The sequence below is a fragment of the Rhodamnia argentea genome, chromosome 11, assembly GCF_020921035.1.
Source record: "Rhodamnia argentea isolate NSW1041297 chromosome 11, ASM2092103v1, whole genome shotgun sequence".
Lineage (NCBI taxonomy): Eukaryota > Viridiplantae > Streptophyta > Magnoliopsida > Myrtales > Myrtaceae > Rhodamnia > Rhodamnia argentea.
Genome location: NC_063160.1, coordinates 17,561,362 through 17,586,031, shown reverse-complemented (window position 1 = coordinate 17,586,031; position 24,670 = coordinate 17,561,362). Strand labels below are relative to the sequence as shown.

The window sequence follows — 24,670 nt, the reverse complement described above, 5'->3', positions numbered from 1 at the left end:
TCTATCTCATCAGCTACGATTACTTTAGCTATTGCTGCTTCATTATAAATCTCTTTTCTTTCCTTTCATTTCAAATTTACAATCGCAAATTCACACCAAGCGACGAATAGGATATGATATAAAGATGTCCGACTTTAAATCTGCAGTTCACCAAATAAGAAATATGGTACGATCAAATTTTTTGATTTCCTTTCTTATTTTATTCTATACAGTCATATTCTATATGGGAGGGAGATAGGGTACGATCAATTCCTTGATTTCCTATTTTATCTTATTCTATGTAGTCATATCCTGATTAAAAATTCACACGCGATCAAATACAGACCAATTTATTTAGAGCAAATACACTCGAGGCTCTCTCGCACGGAAAGCATTTCCAATTAAAAGTGATGGACTGACCGCTGGTAATAGAACAGAGGGCCCACGAACAGCCCACGTCTGTCCAAAAGATTTCCCATTTCTTCATTTTCCCACGACACCCAACTCTGTCCGCGTCTCCTCCAGTTGCAGCAGCTCTCTAGGGTTTAAGCAAGCAAGCAACCCTCCCTCCTCTATCTCTCTCTAACCAGTCCATTCGAGGAAGACACACCGAGAGAGAGAGAGAGCGAGTGCCTGTCCCTATCCTCGCTGTCCCCCATGTCCCTCTACCGCCTCCTCCTCCGCTCTCTCCGCCACCGCTCCTCCTCCTCCTCCCCCCACCTCCTCCCCTCTTTGGCTCCCGCTGCTCAACACCGCTCCTTCGCCTTCAGCTCCGCCGAGGAGGCTGCTGCCGAACGCCGCCGCCGCAAGCGCCGCCTCCGCACCGAGCCCCCTCTCCACGCCCTCCGCCGCGACAACTACCCCCCTCCTCCCCGCGATCCCAACGCCCCCCGCCTCCCCGACTCCACCTCCGCCCTCGTCGGCCCTCGCCTCAACCTCCACAACCGCGTCCAGTCCCTCATCCGTGCCGGAGATCTCGATGCCGCCTCTGCCGTCGCCCGCCACTCCGTCTTCTCCAACACCCGCCCCACCGTCTTCACTTGCAACGCCATCATCGCTTCCATGTACCGCTCCAAGAGGTACCCTGACGCTATTGCCCTCTTCCAGTTCTTCTTCAACCAGTCCAACATCGTCCCCAACGTCGTCTCTTACAACAATTTGATCAACACCCACTGCGATATGGGTAACGTCGACACTGCTCTCGACGTCTATCGCCACATCCTGGCCAATGCCCCTTTTAGTCCCTCTTCCGTCACTTATAGGCATCTCACTAAGGGGCTTATTGACGCCGGGAGGATAGGGGATGCTGTCGACCTTTTGCGTGAGATGCTGACTAAGGGCCATGGAGCCGATTCTTTGGTTTACAACAATTTGATTTCCGGTTTTCTCAAATTGGGAAATCTGGATAAGGCGAACGAGTTGTTCGATGAGCTTAAAGAGAGGTGTCTGGTCTATGATGGAGTTGTGAGCGCAACGTTCATGGACTGGTTCTTCAATCGGGGCAGAGAGAAGGAGGCTATGGAGTCGTATAAGTCTTTGCTTGACAGGCAATTTAGGATGGTTCCTGCCACTTGCAATACCCTCATCGAGGTTCTGCTGAAGCATGGGAGGAAGACCGAGGCTTGGGCCATGTTTGACCAAATGTTGGACAATCACACTCCTCCCACCTTCCAGGCAGTGAATTCGGACACCTTCAATATCATGGTCAATGAGTGTTTCAAGAATGGAAATTTTGATGAGGCTATCAACACCTTCCGAAAGGTAGGGACAAAAGCAGGATCTAGACCATTTTCCATGGATGTTGCTGGATACAATAACATCATAACTCGGTACTGCGAACATGGGATGCTTGCAGAGGCAGATAATCTCTTCAGAGAGCTGATGTCAAAGTCACTGTGCCCGGATGTCATGAGTCATAGGACATTGATAGATGCTTACTTGAAAGAGAACAGGCTTGACGATGCTTTGAGTATGTTTAACAGAATGGTGGATGCTGGATTGAGGGTGGTGGCAAGTTTTGGAAACAGGGTATTTGAGGTGTTTATTGGGAATGGCAAGGTTGTTGATTGTGCTCAGGCGCTGACGAAGATGGGTGAGAAGGATCCAAAACCAGATGCTACCTGTTATGAGGTTGTCTTGAAAGGGCTTTGCAATGAAGGTGCATTTGACGTGGCCCAAGACCTAGTAGGGCAGATGATAAGGTATGGCATTGGCTTTACTCCATCTTTGCGTGAGTTTGTCTCCATGGCCTTTGGAAAAGCAGGTCGCGGTGAGGAGATTGAGAGATTGTTGAGCATGAATAGGTGGGGATATGCTCCGCGATATCCTCAACAGGGACCAAATCTGCAACCACGAGTACGAGGGCCTCCTCAAATGGCTGCTACTCAAGGGCCCTCTTCGATGAATGGCCCACTCCCCCTCCAAGGTGCTGCCCCACAAGGATTTGGGTCATTGAGGCCATCCCAGACCCATGGACGGCTAGGATATCCACAGACTGCTGCAGCACCAGTAAGACCACCATTTCTCAGAACAGGAGAACCTTCTCCAATACCTGGTCAACCGCGACCCTCGCAAGTGCCTGGGTCTTCAGGACCTTGGCAAGTTTCTGGATCACCATTTCCATCACAAATGGGTGGACTACAGGGGCCTTCACCAAGTTATGATCCAGCTGCACCTTCCCAGGTTATGGGGATACCAGGACCTTCACTGGCAGGATCACAGGGTTTTGGCCAAGTGGATGAACAATCTGAATTTCCACATAGTGCCAGAGAGGTGTCCGCTTGATTCTCTGGCGAAATCGGAGTGAAAGTTCTGTCCTGCTATCTTAGAGCATGAGTGGGACAAGAACAGATGCTGAATCCCTGTGCATGCAATAGTGCTCAAGTTCTTCTGGGGATAGCTATGAGGTGTCGTGTCTCAGAGGCAAATTATAAGCCCGTTTTGTCAGATCAAATGAGACCATTTCCTAACATTATCAATATTTGCTTTGCTACAGTCAAAGTTCCAGTTGATGCGAAGAGGTGAACTGAATTCGATTTGAATATTGTACTTAATCTGATGATAAGGGAGTTTTTCCAGCATGATCATAGCCGTGTCTATGAGTGTCAGAATGTTTTTAGTTGCTAGAACTAAATGCTTCTATTTATGTTCATATCTTGAGTGGAGGAGTTTTATTTCTCTCTCTTCTTTTAGGGGGGAAATTCAGATCAACTTTCTGGATTCTTTCTGCACGAATTCATGATCTAATCATGTTGAAAAGGTGTTGGTTGTTATACTTTTTCATCTGCTTCAATTCCCTTTTCTTTTCTTCTTGATGCTGCAATGTGCTAAATATCATTGCAATGTACTTATGTTTGTTATCCTAAAGCTTTAGATGACAAGGTCTTCCTTTTCCCGCACTTCCCTTTCTTCTCGTGGCAAAAAATCTTCCCTTTTTCCACATCCTGTTGTGTATGGCCAAGAGTTCTTACACTGGTGCGGTAGCCAAAATTGATTTAGCACTTCTTCTTGGAATGTGGAGAATGAGATTAAACAACTCAGTAAGAGTTCTTCGAATCGTAGTGAAGTTTGCCCACGCCATAACCCTGTTTGTAGTGGATCTCTGGATATGGTTTGTAAAGTTATTTGCAACACACTGAATAAAATTCTGTACACGTTATTGTGTTGAAATGGATTAAAAGGAGAAACCCCGCAATGGAATGTTACTTTGAATTTTGAAATGATGCTAAAGATAATTGTATGGTGTCCGGTGATGGATGGTGTATGCCTCTTTGATTGTGAACTATCCTCGGCTGGTTAGCTCTGCATAGTTAATTATTGGAAGAAGCGATTTATGGATGGGGTAGAGTGGAGCAGATTCTGAAGATGTTTATTGAATATGCCAGCTGTGTTGGGTTTTGAATAGTAAGTAGCAATGGGTCTGTGGATCCTGGCAGAGTTCAAACCTTTATTAGCTCTACACTATGAGTCGGTCCCCAAGTCATTGGCATTGCCCCTCTGCTGGAAAAGTTGATAGAAAACACACATACACGCACCATTTGGGGCTGATAGGAAGAGGGGAGCTGTAGAATGCGACCAATCGGAGGATCAAACAAGATCTACAGATGGGACTGACACGTCCACGTTGTTTGCTGACGCAAAACGCATTTGCAATCATTTCGTAAGAAGTCTGAACTATATATACATGCATATGTTTGTGTATAGAGACAGGCGAAGCGTCCTCCGCCGAGGATGATTGAAAGTGCAGGGAATCAGAAGGGCATTGGACGCTTCTGACCATGTTCAGGGTCAGTCTCGGGTCATATTTGGATTGATTTAGCAGAGACTCGCCCACCAAGGTGGCGGATACTGGGCCGAATCTCGAGCATGTCATTAAAAAAAATAGATGTGTGTGTGTATATATATAGGCATTGCGCTCGTAGCTTTGAGTAAGCGGCAAAACAAAGTGCGTCGTCGTCATGCCAATGAATGGGGGACGGTGGGGGTTGGCGTGAGAGTTCCAGAAGCTGCACGCCACATATTTTGTTAAAAGCTCTCTGAGATCGTGTGGTGGCCCGACCTGTCGTGTTCAAGCAAAAATGGACCGTGTTTGCTCTTTGCTTTTGCTTATGCTTTGCTTGAAGCGGCATGAATCCCGTGATTATTTCTTTCTTTCTTCCTTCTCTCGTTAACAAATGAAAGAAGCAAAGTTAATAATCCTCGGCTTTCTCTTTCCCTAAATAAGTACCCACCAAAAAGGTAAAGAGGGAAGAGAAACGTTCCAGTCCAGCCTGTCTAATGCCAGAGATTTAGGATTTAGACCATTCGTTCTCCTTGATTCTTGATTTTTTGGGCATTGTGAAATGTAATGACCAAATGGACAGCTGACACACGCACCCGCGATTTTCCAGAAAAGCGGCTTCTCCTTCCTTCCTCCCTAACAAACAAGACGAGAAACAAAACAACAAAGGCAAAAAGCTTCGAGCTTTTTGATTCTTGATCTCACGAGAGAGAGGGAGAGAGAGAGAGAGAGAGAGAGAGAGAGAGCGGGAGAGGGTGAGAGGCAGCACAGCGATGGAGAGGAGGGAGGAGGAAGATGAGAATGGGCATGAGCATGAGCATGAGCATGATATAGAGATAGAGGGGAAGGAGTCGAGCCCCAAGGGAATGCGACAGCCTCTGCTCTTGCACAAGCGCAACACCAGCAGCCGCATCAACCGAACCTCCCAGATTGCCATTGTTGGTGCCAAATTCTGCCCCATTGAGAGCCTCGATTACGAGTGAGTCTCCTTCTCCCTTCTAGGATGGGATTCGCTTTTCTGTCTTAAGTGGGTCGTGTCATTTGGGTCTTGCTTCAGATGATGGCAGGTGTAGTTATGATTCTCATTCTCACTGTCCGGTTTGACAATAAAATCTCGGCTCTTGGCACTTGGACATTACGACACACATCATATCACCTGATGCCGATGGTTTCCCAACTGTTTGGAAATGAAACGACACGTCGCTCGTGCTCTTCCTAGACTGAGCCAATTCGTGTAAACTTACCTCTTTCCGGCAACAGTGATGGTCGGCTTACGAGAAGCTGGTTTTTCCATACAATTAAGCTGCACCGCTAACTAATTTCCTTCCGTCCATTGCATCTGTAGGATTAATCTCATTCGCTACCGATTGTCCATGTTTCTGTGCGATTTCCCAAGTCTCACTTTTTTTTTATTGTTCTTATAGGATTGTTGAGAATGATCTTTTCAAGCAGGACTGGCGGTCTAGGAAGAAGTCTGAGATATTTCAATACGTAGTTCTCAAATGGACTCTGGCCCTTCTTATTGGTCTAGGTACCGGATTGGTTGGGTTTTTCAATAACATTGCTGTTGAGAATATTGCTGGTTTTAAGCTCCTGCTCACCAACAATCTCATGCTTAAAGAAAGGTAAATGTTACTTCACTCCCACATTTGGTCGGAGCTGTGTCCTTTATCAAACCTACTAAAGTCGAGCTTTGTATACCTTTTTTATTTTGTTTGAATCAACAACTCAAAATCTCATAACTGGAAAAAATTGCCAAAACCGGTGGGAAATAATGCCAGAACAATTTGTACAACTTGTAGTCGAATCTTTGCTTTCTCCAAAGACGTTCCTTCCAATTTGCGGGTGTTTCTTCCTTATAACTGTTCTTGCTTTGTATGTTAGAATGATCTGATTTCCAGTGCAGGTATTTTCAGGCATTTGCTGCATATGCTAGCTGCAACATGGTTTTGGCTGTTGCTGCTGCAGTGCTCTGTGCTTACATTGCTCCTGCAGCAGCTGGTTCTGGCATACCAGAGGTGAAAGCGTACCTCAATGGCATAGATGCTCATTCTATACTGGCTCCTAGTACCCTTTTTGTAAAGGTTAGCAGCAAGTAGCTTCTCTCCCTCACAACCAAACAAAAGATCCCAGAATATGTGTCATATAGAATAGGATGATGATGCCTACTGGGCCAGCCGTTCTGATGTTCTTGCATGTGATGCTTTCATTCTGGAATATTGGTGCTGCTTTTGGTTCTTATGTTAGCTCAAAATTCCTCTCATCACTTACATCCATCTTAAATTAAATACAGATGTTCTTAGGTGATAATGATGCCTGAACGAGCATCTCCTTTTCCATTCTCTGATTCCATGTTCAGAACCTTGGCTGTGATGGGTTAACTCTATGGCGTCTCCCATATATTTTAGTAGTTCTGTTTCAATCTTAGACTATAAGATCTTTTTGTTTGCTAAATTTCATGCCTATTTCCGTGCCTAATTGTTCCAAGATGGCCAACTTTCTAGAAATGTGCATCTATGGGGTACAACTCAATGAGATGCCTTAAGCTGACCGTTTTATGTACTCAGTTTATCTGATTTGTAAAGTTAAATCGCCCCTTTCAGCAGATTGTCTCATTATCCGGAGAAATCATGCCTTTCAGCAGAATCTCTCATTATTTTTTTCAATTTGTCTTCTTTACTAGAAGTAACTTGGGGTATATTTAAAGAAAAATTTGATAAGTTTTTCTTTAACCTGGAGAAATTCTACTGATTTTGGGATGATACAATAGTCATTCAGGGATCAATGTTTCATTCTATTAGATCATGAATATGGACCTCCTATTCATATTATTTTCTCCAACCGCTGAGCCCTCAGATAAGTACTTTTGTCGTACAAAATTTGGTTCAGGCATCCCTTTTTTCTCCTCTTTTTCTTTGAACTTTTGCTCCAGAGAGAAATTTTTGCGATATATCCCAAAACAATCATGGGGACGCTCTTAGTAGCACCATTATTTCCAATATTCTGAACAGAGTTCCGCTCAATTCTTCACTTTTCTGTTTTCTTGACAGATCTTTGGTTCCATCTTTGGAGTTGCAGCTGGATTTGTTGTAGGAAAGGAAGGGCCCATGGTGCATACTGGTGCTTGCATCGCCAATTTGCTTGGACAGGGAGGATCTCGCAAGTATCGTTTGACTTGGAGGTGGCTCAGATACTTCAAGAATGATCGGGATAGGCGAGATTTAATAACATGTGGTGCAGCAGCTGGAGTAGCAGCAGCATTCCGAGCTCCTGTGGGTGGGGTCCTCTTTGCCCTTGAAGAAGCAGCTTCATGGTACTTGCTTCCACTCTAAGCAATTCTAACTTACATCTTGGGCTGTGCTGTAATGAAGTCACTTTGCTCCCCTGTAGTTTGGAGTGGTGCATTCTCACCTTCTTTTCGTGCTAACATCCCGAATTGCATGTTCCTGCTGAATATCAACCTGCACAATCACACTCAAGATTTTAAAAACTGTTGGTCACTGGGGCTTGCTCTTTTTTTTTTTTTTCATCATTTTGGCTTTTTAGGGTGGGGGAAGGTGTGCATACAGCCGGATTTCTTCTTTGGTTGGACTTGAATGAATTGGGTGGACAGGGGCATCGACTTTTGGGTCTTGAATTGAAAATACGTGGGCAACCAGTTCAAGGGTAGTGGTTTGATCCTTTTCATTGAGGCACGCCATAAGCTGTTGTATGGTGCATTGAATTTTGCCCAATTGCATTAGTCTAGAGAATCCTTTTTTACCACAGGAGTTGTTATATAACTGATTCAGGACTCCTAATTTTCACATAACTTTGGGTTGATGGAACTGATTCTGCTTGCTTTCTCTTTGCTGGGGTAATCTCTTTCCATCCATTAATTTAAGGTGGTGGTGAATGTAAGGTGGTCTTTTCGAAACTCAATGATGCAAAGTGAAATTCCCACCAAAACAAAGAATCCTAACTTTATACCAGCTCCTGATTTTCTGCTGGTATCATTTCGCTCAGCTCTTACAAGTCATCACATTTGTTTTCTTTATTTGAAGAAAAATTTATGTTGGACTTTCATTTTTCTGGAGAGAGGCCTGGACTTGGAAGCGGTAGCATGATGTCATTGCTCTGATCCAATTATCTGCATCTAAGCTGATTCAAGGTGTATGAAAATGCGTACTCCCTTGGTGGAGCAACATTGACGAATAAAACTTCTTCACTCCTGTTCTTTTTCTTTTTCACAAGTAAACTCAGTGATAGGGTATTGAATAAAACTTCATCACTCTTGTTCTCTTGTTGAGATGCTGAAAATATTATTCATCTTCAATTCCCATAATATATCTTCCAGAGTTGGTTCTGATCTTTGAAAATTTTCAGGTGGCGGAGTGCTCTTCTCTGGAGGACATTTTTCACGACAGCAGTTGTAGCTGTGGTGCTTAGAAGCTTCATAGAGTTTTGCAGGAGTGGGAGATGTGGATTGTTTGGACAGGGGGGTCTTATCATGTTTGATGTTAATTCAGCTCCTGCCGCTTACAGCACCCGAGATCTATTGGCAGTTATTTTCCTTGGAGTTATTGGAGGTATTTTAGGGAGCCTTTACAATTATATGGTGGACAAGGTCCTCCGAACATATAGCATCATCAATGAGTAAGCACTGTTATCTCAAGTCTTGATAAAAATAATAGTGGAATATGAAGTATTACTGGCATTGCAATTGGTCAAAATGTGTGCCATTACACCCTTTCTAATGAATGCTGCTCCTCTACGCATATGACTTCTTATTTCTACTTCTTCCTTCTTTCATCTTTTTTCCCTTCTTCCTTCTTCAAGTCCTGGATATTGTCAACACTCAATGGCTTGCAAAGGAGTATCTTCATCCTGGATATTGATATCTGTGATCTGTTACCAGTGCTTTGCTTTCCTATTATATGGCTGCCTCATCTCTAATTTTGACCACCTCTGAGATGCTGCTGATTGTGCTATATTTTATTTAATCGATGTGATTTAGATGGAAACTAATGTTTGAATTGGTATGCAGGAGAGGTCCTTTATTCAAAGTACTACTTGTTATCTCCATCTCTTTCTTAACCTCATGTTGCTCGTACGGCCTTCCATGGATTCTCCAATGTATTCCGTGTCCTGCTCATTCAGAGGAGGAATGCCCTACTATAGGTCGGTCGGGGAGCTATAAGAACTTCCAGTGTCCCCCAAACCACTACAATGACCTTGCTTCCCTGTTCCTAACAACGAATGATGATGCAATTCGGAGCTTATTTAGTTCCAGCAGCGAGAAGGAGTTTCAAATCTCTACCCTATTAGTTTTCTTTGTTGCCATATATTTCCTTGGAATTGTCACATATGGAATTGCCATTCCCTCCGGGCTCTTCATCCCAGTTATACTTGCTGGGGCCTCGTATGGCCGCCTTGTGGGGACATTTCTCGACCCTCTCTCTGGGCTTGACGCAGGACTCTTTGCCCTTCTCGGAGCTGCCTCCTTCTTGGGTGGCACAATGAGAATGACAGTTTCTCTCTGTGTCATCCTTCTAGAACTCACCAATAATTTGTTGATGCTACCATTGGTTATGCTAGTTCTCCTCATCTCAAAAACAGTGGCAGATAGTTTCAACAAAGGAGTGTATGACCAAATTGTGGAAATGAAGGGATTGCCATACATGGAAGCACACGCAGAACCATACATGAGGAATCTGGTCGCTGGTGATGCTGTTTCTGGTCCCTTGATTACGTTCTCCGGGGTGGAAAAGGTGGGGAATATACTTTGTGCTTTGAAGATCACCAGGCATAATGGGTTTCCTGTGATTAATGAGCCACCTTTCTCAGAAGCTCCAGAGTTGTGTGGACTTGTTTTGAGGTCCCATCTGCTGGTGCTGCTCAAAGGGAAAAAGTTCACGAAGCAGAGGATAATGACGGGACCAGAAATTGTGAGGAGTTTTAAAGCTCATGAATTTGCAAAGCCAGGATCTGGGAAGGGGCTCAAGCTGGAGGATTTGGACATTAAGGATGATGAGATGGAGATGTTTGTTGATCTGCATCCTATTACTAATATGTCTCCTTATACAGTGCTCGAGTCCACATCACTAGCGAAAGCTGCTGTTCTCTTCAGGGGGCTTGGACTTAGGCATCTGTGCGTTGTGCCAAAGACACCCGGGGTCGGTCTCTCTCTCTCTCGCACACTAGCACACGAACACGCACGCCTGCGCATGCAGGATGTGCACACACCCAAACTTAAACATTTTCTCATAATGGTTTTGATTCGAAATTGCATTTGATCTTGACTTTTGCAGAGGCCTCCGATTGTTGGCATTCTGACAAGGCACGACTTCATGCCGGAGCATGTTCTCGGGTTGTATCCCCATCTCCATTCGCACAAGTAAAGCAATGCAGATTAAGCAAAAGGTGAACTGTTATAGTGACGTAGAAGCCAACTGTACCACCATCTATGCACAGTGGGAAGGAGGGAGAAGTGGGATGTGTAAAAAAGGATGGCCATGTTTCTGGGTCTAACTGGTATTAGATCTGTAGAAAGGGCAGCTCAGCAACTGGTTGCTGATCCGGGAGCAACCACCAGTGCCTTGAATGTGTAGATGCGAGTTTGCTCCTTAATCTTTTCCATGAAACCATACCCGCTCTTAAGCGTATGATCACCCAAGATTGTGATATGTGCCAGCTGAGTTGCTGCTTAGCGAAGAAGTTGAAATCATCAGGATCGGAATAGCTGCTTTCGCCTTCTGCCATTGTAGATTTGAGCGGCGTTTTTTATGGTGCTTATTAATAATAATAGTAGTAAATGATGGTAATTATAACATTAGTGACAGAGACTGGGAAAAGAAAGTGATAAGGAGATTTGACCCAGATGGATTCCATAATTCCATATACTCAACTTAAATTGCTACATTAGTAACTATTTTATTGACGTCACCTGCTTACCCGGGTTCTCAGATGTAAGTAACACCATTCTTCCTCGTGCTATATGATGTACTCCAATGTGTCGTCCGTGGTGTTCATGCTACTCCCCAGAATTATGGGATCTTCCGTAGGGATAACCGTTTGATCCGACAAAGAAAGCAGGGTTTGAAGTCAGATGGTCCAGAATGACCACTTCATTTTCCGTGTTCTTACGCCTAGACGGAGTTTGGAGAGACCACGGGGGGGAATATGTAACTTTTGATAGGTTGGTGTCAGATGGATCTGATTGTGTCGTTTGAAAGATGGAGAATGAAATTTCTGTGAAGCAGTGAGGAAAGACTCAACCCGATCCAAGAATCACGATCATTTGGGATTTCAAAGACAGCGATGCTGCTGGCTTCACTTCGCCCATGTTTGCAACTTATTTTGCTGATTTTTCAATTGGGTCTCTTTACCTTTTTTGCTTTACACAAATTGAGAAATGGCCGTATGTGTCCCGTCTCAAAAAGACGCTCGAGACTGCTTGGGGTCGTAACGGAATAAAAGGGAATGTTTTGAGAGGTCGGTGAGTAAGAAAGAAGACCCCCGTCCAAATATGCAAAAAAGAGGAGGGGGGGCTACTTCCCAATCATTACCATTTAGCAGAGTGAGCGGTTTTCGGTCCAGTCCGATTCCCATAAAAAATCGAGAACTGGATCGGTGGTCCCGGTTCCCACTTTTCGAAACCGTGAACCGGACCGACCACTCTCAGAACCGAAAACCGGACCGTCGGTCCGGTCCGATCCGATTCCCAGGTGATTACAAGGGTTTTCGGTTCTCGGTTCCGAAAAGTGGATGCACACTTCGATAAAAGACGCGATCGAGCTTGAGGTCGAGGAAACAGGGGTCGGTATACCACGAGTTTGACCGAGTCAAGACCTCTTCAATTGGCGACTCCGGATCGAAGTAGTCCACCGGCGACTTGGTTGCATACGGTGCAAATGAAGTTTGAGGCGAAGACAAGCGGTGGGATGACTCGGGACTCATCCGTGTAGCGAGAGAAGTGGGGACTAGACATTGGAGAGGTAAGAAAAAATATCTACGGCGCTGCATTAAAATGAAGTAAAGAAACCCTAAAAGATTTAAACCTAAATAACAAGCAAACGTTAGATTTGTTTTAAAAAAAAAAAAAAAAAAACTTGTCCGATCCGATCCGATCCTGGGCCTTGGAATCGGGAATCGAACTACCCGATTACCGGTTCTAATTTTAGGAACCGGGAATTGGACCGGATCCTCCTAAAATCAGAAACCGGACCATCGGTCCCGATCCGATCCGAATGGTCCCAGTCCGGGCTGTACTTTTTGCTCACCGCTACCATTTAGCGGTAACGGTAATACGAAATTTGGAATTGCGAAGGAGGAGGATGGTTCCTCTTCTTCTTTTTTTTTTTTTTTTTGGGCCAACTTTACATCGGTTTGAATTAGTCTCTCTCTCTCTCTCTCTCTCTCCCCAAGCGAAGGTCGGGATCTTCTTCCTCCTGCTGCTGCTGCTGCTCCTCCTCCTCCTCCTCGTCGGTTCAAGTTCAACTCCATTTCAATTCGTCAAAAGAGGACAGGAGACAAATCTACGCGTTTTTGAATTTCTTTCGAATCAAAACCCTAATCTCTTCTCTGCCTTCTTCTCTCTGATTTCCCTCTACAGTCATTCTCTGTGTCCAAAAAGCCTTGCTATTTCTGTCTCTGTTTTCCGGTCCTCCACCTGATTAGATCCCTCCCCTCCTCCCTATTCCCTTCGTTGGATCGATCGATCGATTCGTCGCTTGGTCGGCTCGTGAATCTTCTGTCCAAGATGGAGGCGATTGAGGAGTTACTTCAGCTCTCCGATTCCATGCGGCAAGCCTCCGCCCTCCTCGCCGACGAGGATATCGACGATAACTCATCGTCTTCCAACCGACGCGCCACCACTTCCCTCAATGTCGTCGCTCTTGGCAATGTTGTGAGTACTCCCTCTCCTTCTTCTCCGGTCTTCTCTTGTGGATCTAGAGCGATATTCCTTTGAAACGATGCCTCGTGCCTTTTTTCTCGTTAAAAACTCTTGGGTTGGGTAGCTCCTGGATTGTGGGACTCGCGAATTGGGTAGATTGAGGGCTGTCGCTTCTGACGCCAGTAGGTCTGACAAGCTGATATGGTGCTTCATTTTGGATTCAGACTCGGTTCATCGTGATTTAATTTTCACCAAACTTAACAAGTCATGGCCGTGACAAATTCTCCGAATACATTTTTTTCTCTCTTTCCGTATAGTTGATTTTTATGCATTTAGCACCTTCATGGTGTCGTTTTTGTTAATCGTGCTACATTGGAGAATTGCTACTTAAAAGAGGGCAGTGTGAACTAGCGCTAAGGTTTGATCTTCAAGAATTTATCTACGAGACTTTTATCTGTTATTCCCCCTTATAGGGTCATGTTGCTTAGCCAGGTTTTATTTCACAGAGATTGAAGATGGGATTGGCGAGCTTTCTATCATGACACTAGTACTACAACTTTGCAAGTTGCCGTCCTATCTCAATGTTCTTTGCTTGTGCCTTCCGAGTCTCGTAAAATGTGGTTGCAATCACGTTGCTAATGATTTTATTTGCCCTTGGTAGTCAACATACAAAGTGATTTACATATCCTTAAAGAACACTGTGAGGGTTATCCCACAGTGGTCGGAATTTTCACGTAGGTTTATGGCCATCTGTACGGTTTTGCTCCTCTTGCTCTAATCTGATGGGTATTGACGGTTACAATACCATTTTCTTTGTAAACTGGTGCTACAATTTGTGCTCTGACAGTGAATCTGTGGAAATGTGGACTAGAAAACCATGATAAATAGAAATTTCTGGTTGCAGTTATGTCGTTTTACATGCAAATTGCTCTCTGGCATATTGATGCTGTACCATTGGCTTTTTATGTTGTTTTTGGTCATCTTTGCATGTTTGTCAGTGGGCCTGTTGCCATAAATGGTTGGATTTCTTGACAACTTGTACATATTTTGCACACTTTTCAGGGTGCTGGAAAATCGGCTGTATTAAATAGTTTAATTGGACATCCAATTTTGGTGAGTTCTTTCATGTTATGCTCTTGCTTCATGTGTTTTCAATGTCTCTGCTCTGTTTCGTCTAACTTCATTTTTTGTTGGATAGCCTACTGGTGAAAATGGTGCTACTCGTGCTCCGATAAGTGTTGATTTATCCAGGGATAGTTCTGTAAGCAGCAAGTCCATTGTCTTGCAGATTGACAACAAATCGCAACAAGTTTCCGCAAGTAAATCCCCTTACCAAGCTGCCACTATATCCCCTGGATAGTTGGCTCTCTTTAGAGACCTTTTGTTATGCTTGTTTTTCGAACAATCGTAATATGGTTTCACTTTTTCGTGGTTTTCTCAATTTGCAATACCTAGGTGCTCTTCGGCATTCATTGCAAGATAGGCTGAGTAAGGGTTCATCAGGAAGGGCTCGTGATGAGATATATTTGAAACTCCGCACTAGCACAGGTATGTTTGTAAATGTCATTTTGCTTTTGAGGGCTATCTTTTGTGTTTTTCCTCTTGTTGAAGAAATTAAATGTTAGAAATGTACTCTCGCAAGAACTCTTAAGTTCTTCTGGGGTAGTACTGTTTCCTTTTTCTGCCTGTAATCTTTCAAATTCAGGTTTTTGTTTCTTGAGTGTGCTTGACTTCCAGGGTTCGTTAAGAAAGAGCCATTAACCAAAAAAAAAAAAAACAAAGGTGATGCGTGTGACATCTACTTGTTCCACTTGAGCCTGCTGTTGCAAAGGGCTGGCTGAAGCACTTAGTGAATTGCTGTAGGCTTTACCAATTTTTTGCAAGATATGCTGGAGAAGAAAGATCAATCCGTTGCTGATTCTTGCCTAAATTTGGTTGATTCAATGCATTGAACGAGAGTTATTCCTTTAAGTTAAGGGCCTGTTTGGATTGGCTTTTACTTTTTTTTTTTTTTTTGGCTTGATCTAATCTTGCAACTAATACCCCTTTGAATTTCTTTAAATCCAAAACTGATGAAACTTTCACAAACAGTACTATTTGAGTGTAACAGACAGGCTTCTAACACAGCTGGTTTTATCTGCATTTCGTTATATTTGTGGAAATTAAGGTCAGTGATGAGGGTATAAGAACACTTTGATTCATAGGTCAGCATTGCAAGGCAAGTTGATGATTCTTGGCTATTTCCGGGCGTTAACTGAATGAATTACTGAATCATGAGATACTGTTGAGTGAACAAGACTCACTCAGCTGGCTGTAATTAATAAGTGGTTGATTGGAGCTGGGATGTAGCTCAGTTGGTAGAGATCTGCTCTTGCAATTGTGTTGTTGCGATTATGGGTTGGATATGTAATTGTCCAGGCAGTAATGAATGTATCTTGTACCTTTTTTTTTTAAAAATGTGTTGCCCTATATATTCATGTTCATTTTCCGTGTAATCCTAATTTTCCTTGTAAAATGACTCCAGCTCCACCATTAAAGTTGATCGACTTACCAGGTCTGGATCAAAGGTTTATGGATGATTCAATGGTGAGTGACTTGAACTTACGTAGTTTACAATGATAATTGAGGCATGTTGTTGTTCAATGACATATGGGCCGATGATGAATTAATATACTTTATTTAGGAAATGCTCATCCTCTCCTTGTCTGATGTCCCTATTTCCTCTTATCCAGATCAGCGAGTATGTTGAGCATAATGATGCAATTCTGCTGGTTATAGTACCTGCTTCTCAAGCATCAGAAATTTCGTCAGCTCGGGCCCTTAAACTTGCAAAAGAATATGATGCTGAAAGTAAAGTAGCTATCAAGCTTCATTTTTATCATGACATATATGTATACATATATCTTTTAGTTCGTGAAAACGGTTTCCAGGTGCCTTTTCCCTTTTATTTTGCACTTTTAGTGTTAAAAAAACATTCTGCTGTCCGCTTTGTAGGTACTAGAACTGTCGGTGTCATTAGCAAGATTGATCTATCAGCTACAGACTCAAAAGCACTAGCAGCTGTTCAGGCTCTCTTGTCAAATCAGGGACCGCCTAAAACATCTGATATTCCATGGATTGCTTTAATTGGACAGTCTGTTTCTATAGCTTCAGCACAGTCTGGTGCAGGGTCTGAGAGCTCTTTAGAAACTGCCTGGCGTGCTGAGAGCGAAAGTCTGAAATCTATATTAACCGGATCCCCTCAAAGCAAGCTTGGTAGAGTAGCTTTAGTTGATGCTCTTGCAGGTCAGATTCGCAATCGTATGAAGCTCAGAGTTCCAAATCTGCTCTCTGGGTACTTGCTTTATGTCCTTCACTCTTTCTTGCCTTAATTTTACTATTGTTGCACCAAGATATTCTGTTGTTTCCTTATTTACCTTTGTTAAATAGAAGTTTTAAGTGCTTTGTTATTGGCCTTCATTTTGTATCTTAGCTTTCTCTTTTTCTCATTCCAATTACGCGTGCTTTGTGTGTTTGATGTGCGGTCTCTGGAGCCAATTTGTCTTGACCGTACTATACTTACATGCAGTTCTCATTTGACACTCCAACTCCTATAACATCTCACAGGCTTCAGGGAAAGTCTCAGCTCATTCAGGATGAGTTGGTGAGGCTTGGGGAACAAATGGTCAGTAGTGCTGAAGGTACAAGAGCTCTAGCTTTGGAGCTATGTCGTGAGTTTGAAGACAAATTTCTTCTGCATATTACAGGCGGTGAGGTGAGTGTTCGTCTCATCTGGCATTATCTTTGTTCAAAATACAAATAAAAGACATTTGCCACTTGCAACATGTGCAGTTTCTTCTTTTTTCAAATAAAAATTGGAGTTTTTGGTGATTTACCTAGGAGAGTAATATTCTGGTATAATTTTATGCCCAATTCCATGTTTAATGAATCGGTTGTGTGCTTATCATTTTCCCGTCTTTTAGTCTTTAATATGTGAAGATAAGATGAATGCCATTAGATTGCTTTGGAAGAAGAGTGTGGGCAAGCCTTCTGAATGGTAGCCACTGAAAAAGAGAGAAAAAAGATTTGAGCCCTTAGCATCTCGCCTTTCATTTTCTATACTTATCCCCAAGGAAGCTATATAAACAGGAAACTTATTGTCGGGTGAGGTCAATTGTCCAACATAAGTAAAGTGGTAGAGCTAGATCCAGATTACCAGAATCTTCTGGAGACGCATTTGTTTTTATGCTGTTCTGTTTTTGCAGGGCAGTGGTTGGAAGGTTGTGGCAAGTTTTGAGGGTAATTTCCCTAACCGAATCAAGCAACTTCCTTTGGACAGGCACTTTGACATTAATAATGTCAAGAGGGTATATTTTTCATTTTCACTGAATGTGGAGTTTTTTGTCCTTTTTGCACAACATTTGTATTGCATTTTTCATGTTATGGTGGTTCTTTTTACCATGGCAGATTGTATTAGAGGCAGATGGTTATCAACCTTATCTGATATCTCCAGAGAAAGGGCTAAGGTCTCTGATAAAAATTGTCCTAGAAATGGCAAAGGAGCCCTCACGACTCTGTGTTGATGAGGTAAATCATGTGATCTGATGATTTTAGTTTTCTTCATGTTCTATTCATCATCCTCCTTGAGCTAATGTGATGGTTCATTCAGGTGTTCCTGCCGCTTTTCAGCTAACCATGAAGCAATGTTTTCTTAACTTAGGTCCATCATGTACTCGTGGATATTGTTTCTGCAGCTGCAAGTGCTACACCAGGTCTTGGAAGATATCCTCCTTTCAAAAGAGAGGTAATATCATGTTGAAGCCATCAATGTGCAATTTTTATGTCTGTGAATACATGCTTTTATAGTTAATAACTTAATATGATCTTCTTTAACAGGTTGTGGCAATAGCTAGTGCAGCATTAGATAACTTCAAGGATGAGGCCAAGAAAATGGTGGTTGCCCTTGTTGATATGGAGCGTGCATTCGTTCCTCCCCAACACTTCATCCGATTGGTGCAAAGGCGGTATGCTGGAAACTTGTGTGGATTAAATGACAAAGAACATAATGATGAATTTTCTTGATAGTTCACACATTCTGGCATGACACTGCTTCTAGTAACTTATATGTGAGATGTTGAGGTTTTTTTTTGACATAATTTGATACAATACACGTGTAATGTAGGTGCTTATGTTTATATCATTTGTACAGCAACATTTGCCCTTTATGTTTCATTTGTCAGTCTCATGTCTTGCTCTCTCATAGACAAGTAATATGACACAGTTCACTTCAGTTAAAACATATCTCTAGACTGGTGATTTCAGAATTCATGGATCAATTTTTCGTATCTCATTATTTGTACCTTTGCCTGCTGGCTTGACCTGATTATGAAGAATGAGGTAAAAATACAAAGATTAAATGAGCAAAAAATGTTTTCTTTTCTCTTCACGTCTGTATGGTTCTACCTCGTCTTGAATCTGAGCAGAATGGAGAGGCAGCGTCGGGAGGAAGAACTCAAAAACCGATCATCCAAGAAAGCCGTTGAAGCAGAGCAATCTATGCTAAACAGAGTATGTATCCTTGCTTTCAAGAAGCAGATTCATTTCCTGTAGTTGTGATTGATTAGTTGTTTCTGCATCATGGAATAGCCTTGTCATCCCTTTCCAACTTTCTACACAGGCTTCAAGTCCTCAAACTGGGGTTCAACAAACTGGAGGTAGCTTAAAATCTATGAAAGATAAGTCTGCTCAGCAAGACAAGGATGTTCCAGAGGAACCAACACTGCAAACTGCTGGGCCTGGAGGGGAGATAACTGCAGGTTTGTTTATAGTTTTCCTTAAACTTTGTGGTATGTGATTTCTGTCAGATGATGACTGCCATAGAGTTATGATTGCTGAAGCAACAATCTAAACCTTGATTCACTTTGCACGGTCACCTTTGTTACTTGTGACTGAAGGAAGTATAATCTCTGCAAGCTGCCACTCTTAATGAGTGATGTGCATGCGGATACTTGATTTATATGTTTGCTTAGTATTGCTGAAGAATTAATCTTCATGTCAAAACCTCAATAGCCATTTATTGCTCGTTCACTACTTTTCCTTTATATTTTGACTTGTCATTTGTTATATTTAAATGGCTATCCTGATTGTTCACAGATATTCTTTGACTTAGTCTGTAGGGACATTTGTTTTTATCCTTTTCTCTCTCCCTATGGTATCCCAATTTCTGGTGCTTCTTCAAACTTTTCTTCATTTACGCAAGAAAGGTTGCTTACTGCCCTGTGTGGAAACTGCTATGATGTGCTGAAGAATTCCCTATGTGGGACCATTTTCATTTTATATTTTGGACATTTATTATCCTAGAGAATTGTTCTTTCGATTGTTCGCATGGCCAATCCCTCATGAAACCCATATTTCTTTTTTAGGATGCAGACTTAATGATTTGAGTCATCTTTTCTTGTGGGTGTGTCTTGCTCCATGGTGTTAAAATTTTAAATAAAGAAGGGTATTCAATCTAATTTCAAAGATTGTCTACTATGCAGGATTTTTGTCAAAGAAAAGTGCAAAAACAAATGGATGGAGTAGGAGATGGTTTGTACTAAATGAGAAAACTGGCAAGGCGAGTATTATCATACTTTGTTGGAGTATTTCATTATAAACATTGACAAAAGTGAAACTTTTCCCAGGCTAGTTGGTCTACCCTCGTGCTTGAGCTGTTTTGATTCAAGCAGAACGTATTCCGTTAGAAGTATTGGCTTTGGCTTGGATATTCAGGGAGCCATATTACTTCTGTTAGTTGTACCCTGTGTTTAAGCTAGAGAGAGTTTTTTGGTTATCCAGATGAATAACCTTTCTCATCACGAGTTTCAAGTCTTTGAACTTTAGCTATTTATAAGGCCAAAAAAAAAAAAAAAAAAAACTTTAGCTATTTGTTGAATAGCCCCTCCCATCCACGTCTTCACTAATTAACTAGATAAAAAAGCTACTTGTCAACAAAATAAATTATTTTATATTCATCTGTTAAGTTTGTCAATGGATGCATTAGTAGGGATATTGGATTTCTGATAAATATATAATGATTGAGATGTAGTTAAAAAATGTGTTAATTTGTCAGTTGTGTAAAGTAGACGGGGTTTGTTCAGATTTTTCTTTAATCATCATTCATCTATTTTAATTGCATGCCTAATGCATATCTATTGCTTATGCACCTGGGTTGCCATCATATAGCAAGTTTTTTGAGGTGATTGAGAAGGAGAAGTGATTCATTGATTAAACCTTCATGAATCCATTTTTTTGTTCTTTCATATGGAGAAGACAAACGAGAAGTTACAGTCAAGTGTTAAAATTATTTTTTTATAATTTTGTTGATACTGTTCTCCCTGCAGCAGTATCAACAATATTTGGATAAGGGAAGTTTCTGATTTTATATGTTTTACAGCTCGGCTACACCAGAAAGCAAGAAGAAAGACATTTCCGTGGTGTCATCACTTTGGAGGTAAGCACTGTCTATGAGCATTTTTGGATGTCCTCAAGTGTTTCTTTTCATATTTTATGCATCAATTTTTTGTTTTCTTAGGACTGCATGCTTTTCAACCCTAGTACTACATTAGTGGTCGTGAGACATTTAGAGCGAGTTATGACATTTTTTTAGCTTTCATCTACGTTTAGCGAATAGATTGCAGCACCTAGATGGTCCTGCTTATTGATGAAAGACATGTCGGTAGTATATCTTGTGAAATGGCCAAGAAACGAATTCCTCTTTTATTAGTATGTGGAATCTGAAATAAACTCTCCTAGGTATTCTTGTAATACCACATCGGCATCCGCCACACTTCTGTCAGAAGAAGACTATAACCTCTTGGATGACGTTTCAGACTCTGCACTGTGTTTGACATTATTCTTGAAAAGTTTGGTTTTTTAATTGTATTCCATTTTGCATTTTTTTTTCCGCAGCAGAGTGATGCACTTTTTCTTTGCTTTGCTAGTTTCTCACTCAAATCTCTTGGTTTGAATCTAACTACCTGAGAATTTTCCTTGGGGGTTTAACTTTTTGGGTTGCAATTTATTTCGATACCATTATTACACTTTTTAGCATTGGGATAGTGGGAAGCCGGAAACTGGGGGCCATCCAACTTAAGATGATTTCTGTGGTGAGGGGTAATTATTTGTTATTATGCTTTTACTTGGTGCTCTTTAATTAATGTCAACCGAAATTTATGTTCCATAGCATACTCTGTGCTTCATCTTGGGATTTGTTAATTCCTTATTGATCAACTCAATTGGACAATCTATTACTGAAATCTTGCAGTCTCAAGTTGGATACACGTTTCTCCCAGTACTTTTGGTCTTATCATTGTGGACAAGTGACCTTCTCTTGTTGTGATACATACATACATATATATATTTATATATCCTGTATGCTTATCTGACTGCTTGAATGAAATTTTCAGGAATGTAACATAGAAGAAATTTCTGATGAAGATGAACCACCACGGAAAAGTTCCAAGGACAAAAAAGCAAATGGACCTGAAAAAGGGCCAAGTCTTGTTTTCAAGATAACTAGCAAGGTTCCGTACAAGACCGTTTTAAAAGGTGCTGATTTAGTCTATCATTTATAACTTCCCACTGTCAATGGCCAGTTACTAAAATATGTCTGAAAATAAATTTTGCAGCCCACAGTGCTGTGGTTTTGAAGGCCGAAAGCGTGGCAGATAAAATTGAGTGGTTAAACAAGATAAGAAATGTTGTTCAGCCTTCCACGGGAGGTCAAGTAAAGGGCGAATCCAGTGTTCCTATACGACACAGCCTTTCAGATGGTTCTCTGGTGAGTATGATGCAACAAACACACGAGGATAGGGGACCTGCAGATCTGAAGGTCTTGCTCGAATTTTCTGTCTTGTAGGATACAATGGCGGCTAGAAGACCTGCAGATCCAGAAGAAGAACTCCGATGGATGTCTCAAGAAGTACGTGGTTACATTGAGGCTGTTCTTAACAGCCTCGCTGCTAATGTTCCAAAGGTTAGTCTTTTCGGCTTGATGAGCATCGCTCTTGTACTTACTACTCATTGCTAGTCCGGCTTTTTTTTAACCATCTTTGTGGCTGAGCAGGCTGTTGTTCTTTGCCAAGTTGAGAAGGCCAAGGAAGACATGCTTAATCAGTTATACAGTTCAATCAGGTTAGTTTCATCCTTTATGGAAATTATGCTTTTTGTTGGAGAATGTGCATGTCGTGATTAGTTGCATAATTTCTACTACCTCAACTATCTAAGATCTTCTTAAGCTTGTACTATTTGTGGGAATTATAATGTGGTTTTTTGTCATTCCCCTAAACAGGTTAATATTGGTGGACATAGGTGTAGTCTAATAATTGTTTCTCTCGTTCAAGCTAGGATTTACTTGTATGGTCTCCTATCTTATGTAAGATGTTGTCAACTCAACTACAAAGGTTAGGAGATTTTTACAAGTTGATTGGCAAATCTAACAAGCTAAGCCCCTTCTGCAACAACTTTTCTCTAGCTATGTGAGAGTCAGCCCAGTCCCCAGATGTGTATATACCCTCTTGAAAAACCAAATCTGAGGCCACAACAACTTGCGTATCACATGCGGGATTTATTGGTCCATACTCAGGAATGTATAAAGTCAACATCATCCATCCTGGTTGACCTAAAAAAAAAACCCCCCCGTCATGTAACAATGCATCTGGCTTTTGCCATGATTATTAAATGATTCTGACCCATAAATATAAAGTCCTTAGGTGGAGGATGGTCCATATACTTAAGTCAAAATTTAGCAATGTGGAATTAACCCATTTGATACATGTAAACTGCAAAAATAACAGCATGACATACGGGAAATCAGAGTAACAGGAACCATTTAACAAAAAGATTAAGAAAACCACACTTCTAGTTTAGTACTAGTAGGAGCATGGAAGTAAATAAACTTGCTTCGATTTCATCTCGAAATTATGACTCCACTAACAACCCATCTACGAGCTTAAGCAGGTCTAGAGGCGTCATAATGCCATTGTTCAAAATTTCTGGTCTGCTCTTTTAATTTAAGAATAGTATTGCCATGTGATAGAAACCATTAGGTTGCCTCTGAGTACAGTCACAGTATTTTATGGTGAAACTGCTGAGAGCCTAAGCATACTGCTCTCAAGTGCGAATTTTGCAGTCTCTGGAAGAACCTACAGAAAATATCCTTTGCTTGTTATATGTCACTGAAGACTGGCAGCCTAAATGTTCCATGACGCATCACTTTGCAGTTCCCAAAGCACAGCAAGAATTGAAGAACTCCTTCAAGAAGACCGGAATGTAAAACACAAGCGGGAACGGTACCAAAAACAGTCTTCTCTTCTCTCAAAACTGACAAGACAACTTAGTATTCATGACAATCGAGCATCTGCCGCCTCCAGCTGGGCCAATGATGGCAACAGTTCAGGTATCGTTTACAGACTCTGGGGTTCAACCACTGAATGAGGCAGTTATCATGCATGTTGCAATGAAAATTGAAGAATGTATCTTCCACTTTTTCTCAACAAGCAAGTCTATGGTCTTCAGAGACATTAATTTTGTTTCTTACACCTGTCACATCCTTCTTGACACCCAACATCTTCAGATGATACTAACAAAGTCCACAATTTGCTGCCCACAAAACTTTGCCTGGTGTTGATGTTGTGGAGTTAATTGGATCTGACTTGGTTGACATTAGTTATCGGGAGAAATTCAAGTATTGAGTTCTTTTCATTGAGATGTTAAGTATGTTGTCCAGACCAACTAAATCTGGAAGCTCTTTGTTGGATGTTGTTGCTAGTAAGCAGGTCCTTTAGATCGTCATCTTGGATCGTGTTTTACTAAAAATGATTCATAAATACCTCTGCTCATTGGGGCATGCATGTCAACTTTCGCAATGTGAAATAAAACAAACTCAGATACTTTGTGGGGTTTGCTTTGTGCATTGATGTGGAAGTGATGTCTCCTCACAAACGAGCAGAGTCCCAGTTTTTGGGTGAATGGTTGAAAAAGAGTCTTGTTTCGCAGAAAGCAGCCCAAGAACCAATGGAACTGTGCCAGGCGACGACTGGAGGTCTGCATTTGATGCTGCAGCCAATGGCCCTACTGATTCAAGATTAGGTTCGAGCCATAGTAGGCGTTATAGTGATCCTGTGCAAAATGGTGATGCCCACTCCACATCCAATCCCGGTGGCCGGCGTACACCTAATCGGTTGCCACCTGCTCCACCACAGTCTGGTTCAGCTTACAGATACTAGTTGGAGCCTATTGTTGGTCATGTTACAGATCCCGGTTTGCCTGGTACTTTTAGCATGTTCAAGATCCCATGATGTTATAGAGATCGATAGAAATGGGTAAATATGGCATTGATGTATTGTTTGTCCTTCCATTAGCATTTATATTATTTCCAGGGATGCTGTCACCGGTTCACCAAATTTTGCTCTGTACTTTTGTTGTATCATTCTCCTTTTTCAGTTTTTGTAACTGGTTTATTTTTCTAGGAGCTGCATTTTCCGGAGATTGTCTGATCAGACCGCCAACTTTTGTAA

At 41.9% G+C, this 24,670-nt stretch overlaps 3 protein-coding genes and 1 long non-coding RNA gene across 7 annotated transcripts; 3 read left to right on the top strand and 1 right to left on the bottom strand.

Annotated features, from left to right (window-relative positions):
• Nucleotides 1-601: 601 nt before the first annotated feature.
• Nucleotides 602-3,059, top strand: LOC115747308 (pentatricopeptide repeat-containing protein At1g10270-like). Its single transcript, XM_048272220.1, has 2 exons — nucleotides 602-2,885; nucleotides 2,975-3,059. Exon 1 carries the CDS (start codon nucleotides 637-639, stop codon nucleotides 2,761-2,763), a length of 2,127 nt encoding a protein of 708 aa, XP_048128177.1. The 5' UTR covers nucleotides 602-636; the 3' UTR covers nucleotides 2,764-2,885; nucleotides 2,975-3,059.
• Nucleotides 2,908-15,358, bottom strand: LOC125312780. The gene is made up of 2 exons (XR_007196833.1): nucleotides 15,134-15,358; nucleotides 2,908-3,221 (listed from the first exon to the last, which is right to left on the bottom strand). It is a non-coding gene; the product is annotated as an uncharacterized LOC125312780 (long non-coding RNA).
• On the top strand, nucleotides 4,740-11,204 carry LOC115747304 (chloride channel protein CLC-c). 3 transcript variants are annotated; one of them, XM_048272217.1, is made up of 8 exons: nucleotides 4,740-4,971; nucleotides 5,025-5,237; nucleotides 5,683-5,883; nucleotides 6,165-6,342; nucleotides 7,309-7,571; nucleotides 8,624-8,893; nucleotides 9,285-10,413; nucleotides 10,549-11,204. In XM_048272217.1, the coding sequence occupies exons 2-8, from the start codon at nucleotides 5,032-5,034 to the stop codon at nucleotides 10,636-10,638; spliced, it is 2,337 nt and encodes a 778-aa protein (XP_048128174.1). In that variant the 5' UTR covers nucleotides 4,740-4,971; nucleotides 5,025-5,031; the 3' UTR covers nucleotides 10,639-11,204. The 3 variants fall into 3 exon arrangements, with proteins under 3 accessions (XP_048128174.1, XP_048128175.1, XP_048128176.1); XM_048272218.1 differs by lacking the exon at nucleotides 4,740-4,971 and having other exon boundaries at nucleotides 5,100-5,237; nucleotides 5,711-5,883; XM_048272219.1 differs by lacking the exon at nucleotides 4,740-4,971 and having other exon boundaries at nucleotides 5,100-5,237; nucleotides 5,711-5,883; nucleotides 6,160-6,342.
• On the top strand, nucleotides 12,857-24,670 carry LOC115747305 (dynamin-2B-like). 2 transcript variants are annotated; one of them, XM_030683410.2, is made up of 22 exons: nucleotides 12,857-13,145; nucleotides 14,196-14,246; nucleotides 14,332-14,452; nucleotides 14,589-14,681; nucleotides 15,658-15,719; nucleotides 15,866-15,983; nucleotides 16,128-16,467; nucleotides 16,740-16,887; nucleotides 17,378-17,479; nucleotides 17,580-17,699; nucleotides 17,833-17,916; nucleotides 18,009-18,136; nucleotides 18,596-18,680; nucleotides 18,790-18,928; nucleotides 19,652-19,728; nucleotides 20,548-20,604; nucleotides 21,560-21,701; nucleotides 21,782-21,933; nucleotides 22,012-22,128; nucleotides 22,219-22,286; nucleotides 23,375-23,550; nucleotides 24,150-24,670. In XM_030683410.2, the coding sequence occupies exons 1-22, from the start codon at nucleotides 12,999-13,001 to the stop codon at nucleotides 24,377-24,379; spliced, it is 2,757 nt and encodes a 918-aa protein (XP_030539270.1). In that variant the 5' UTR covers nucleotides 12,857-12,998; the 3' UTR covers nucleotides 24,380-24,670. The 2 variants fall into 2 exon arrangements, with proteins under 2 accessions (XP_030539270.1, XP_048128173.1); XM_048272216.1 differs by lacking the exon at nucleotides 24,150-24,670 and having other exon boundaries at nucleotides 23,344-23,466.

What these genes read in the sequence shown, in the direction of transcription:
- LOC115747308 (XM_048272220.1), top strand. Translation starts at nt 637, where the DNA reads ATGTCCCTCTACCGCCTCCTCCTCCGCTCTCTCCGCCACCGCTCCTCC.
- LOC115747304 (XM_048272217.1), top strand. Translation starts at nt 5,032, where the DNA reads ATGGAGAGGAGGGAGGAGGAAGATGAGAATGGGCATGAGCATGAGCAT. An exon ending in ATTGAGAGCCTCGATTACGA is followed by an intron (nt 5,238 to 5,682) that starts GTGAGTCTCCTT and finishes TTGTTCTTATAG; the next exon opens with GATTGTTGAGAATGATCTTT. An exon ending in AATCTCATGCTTAAAGAAAG is followed by an intron (nt 5,884 to 6,164) that starts GTAAATGTTACT and finishes TTTCCAGTGCAG; the next exon opens with GTATTTTCAGGCATTTGCTG.
- LOC115747305 (XM_030683410.2), top strand. Translation starts at nt 12,999, where the DNA reads ATGGAGGCGATTGAGGAGTTACTTCAGCTCTCCGATTCCATGCGGCAA. An exon ending in GTACAAGACCGTTTTAAAAG is followed by an intron (nt 21,702 to 21,781) that starts GTGCTGATTTAG and finishes TAAATTTTGCAG; the next exon opens with CCCACAGTGCTGTGGTTTTG. An exon ending in GCCTTTCAGATGGTTCTCTG is followed by an intron (nt 21,934 to 22,011) that starts GTGAGTATGATG and finishes TCTGTCTTGTAG; the next exon opens with GATACAATGGCGGCTAGAAG.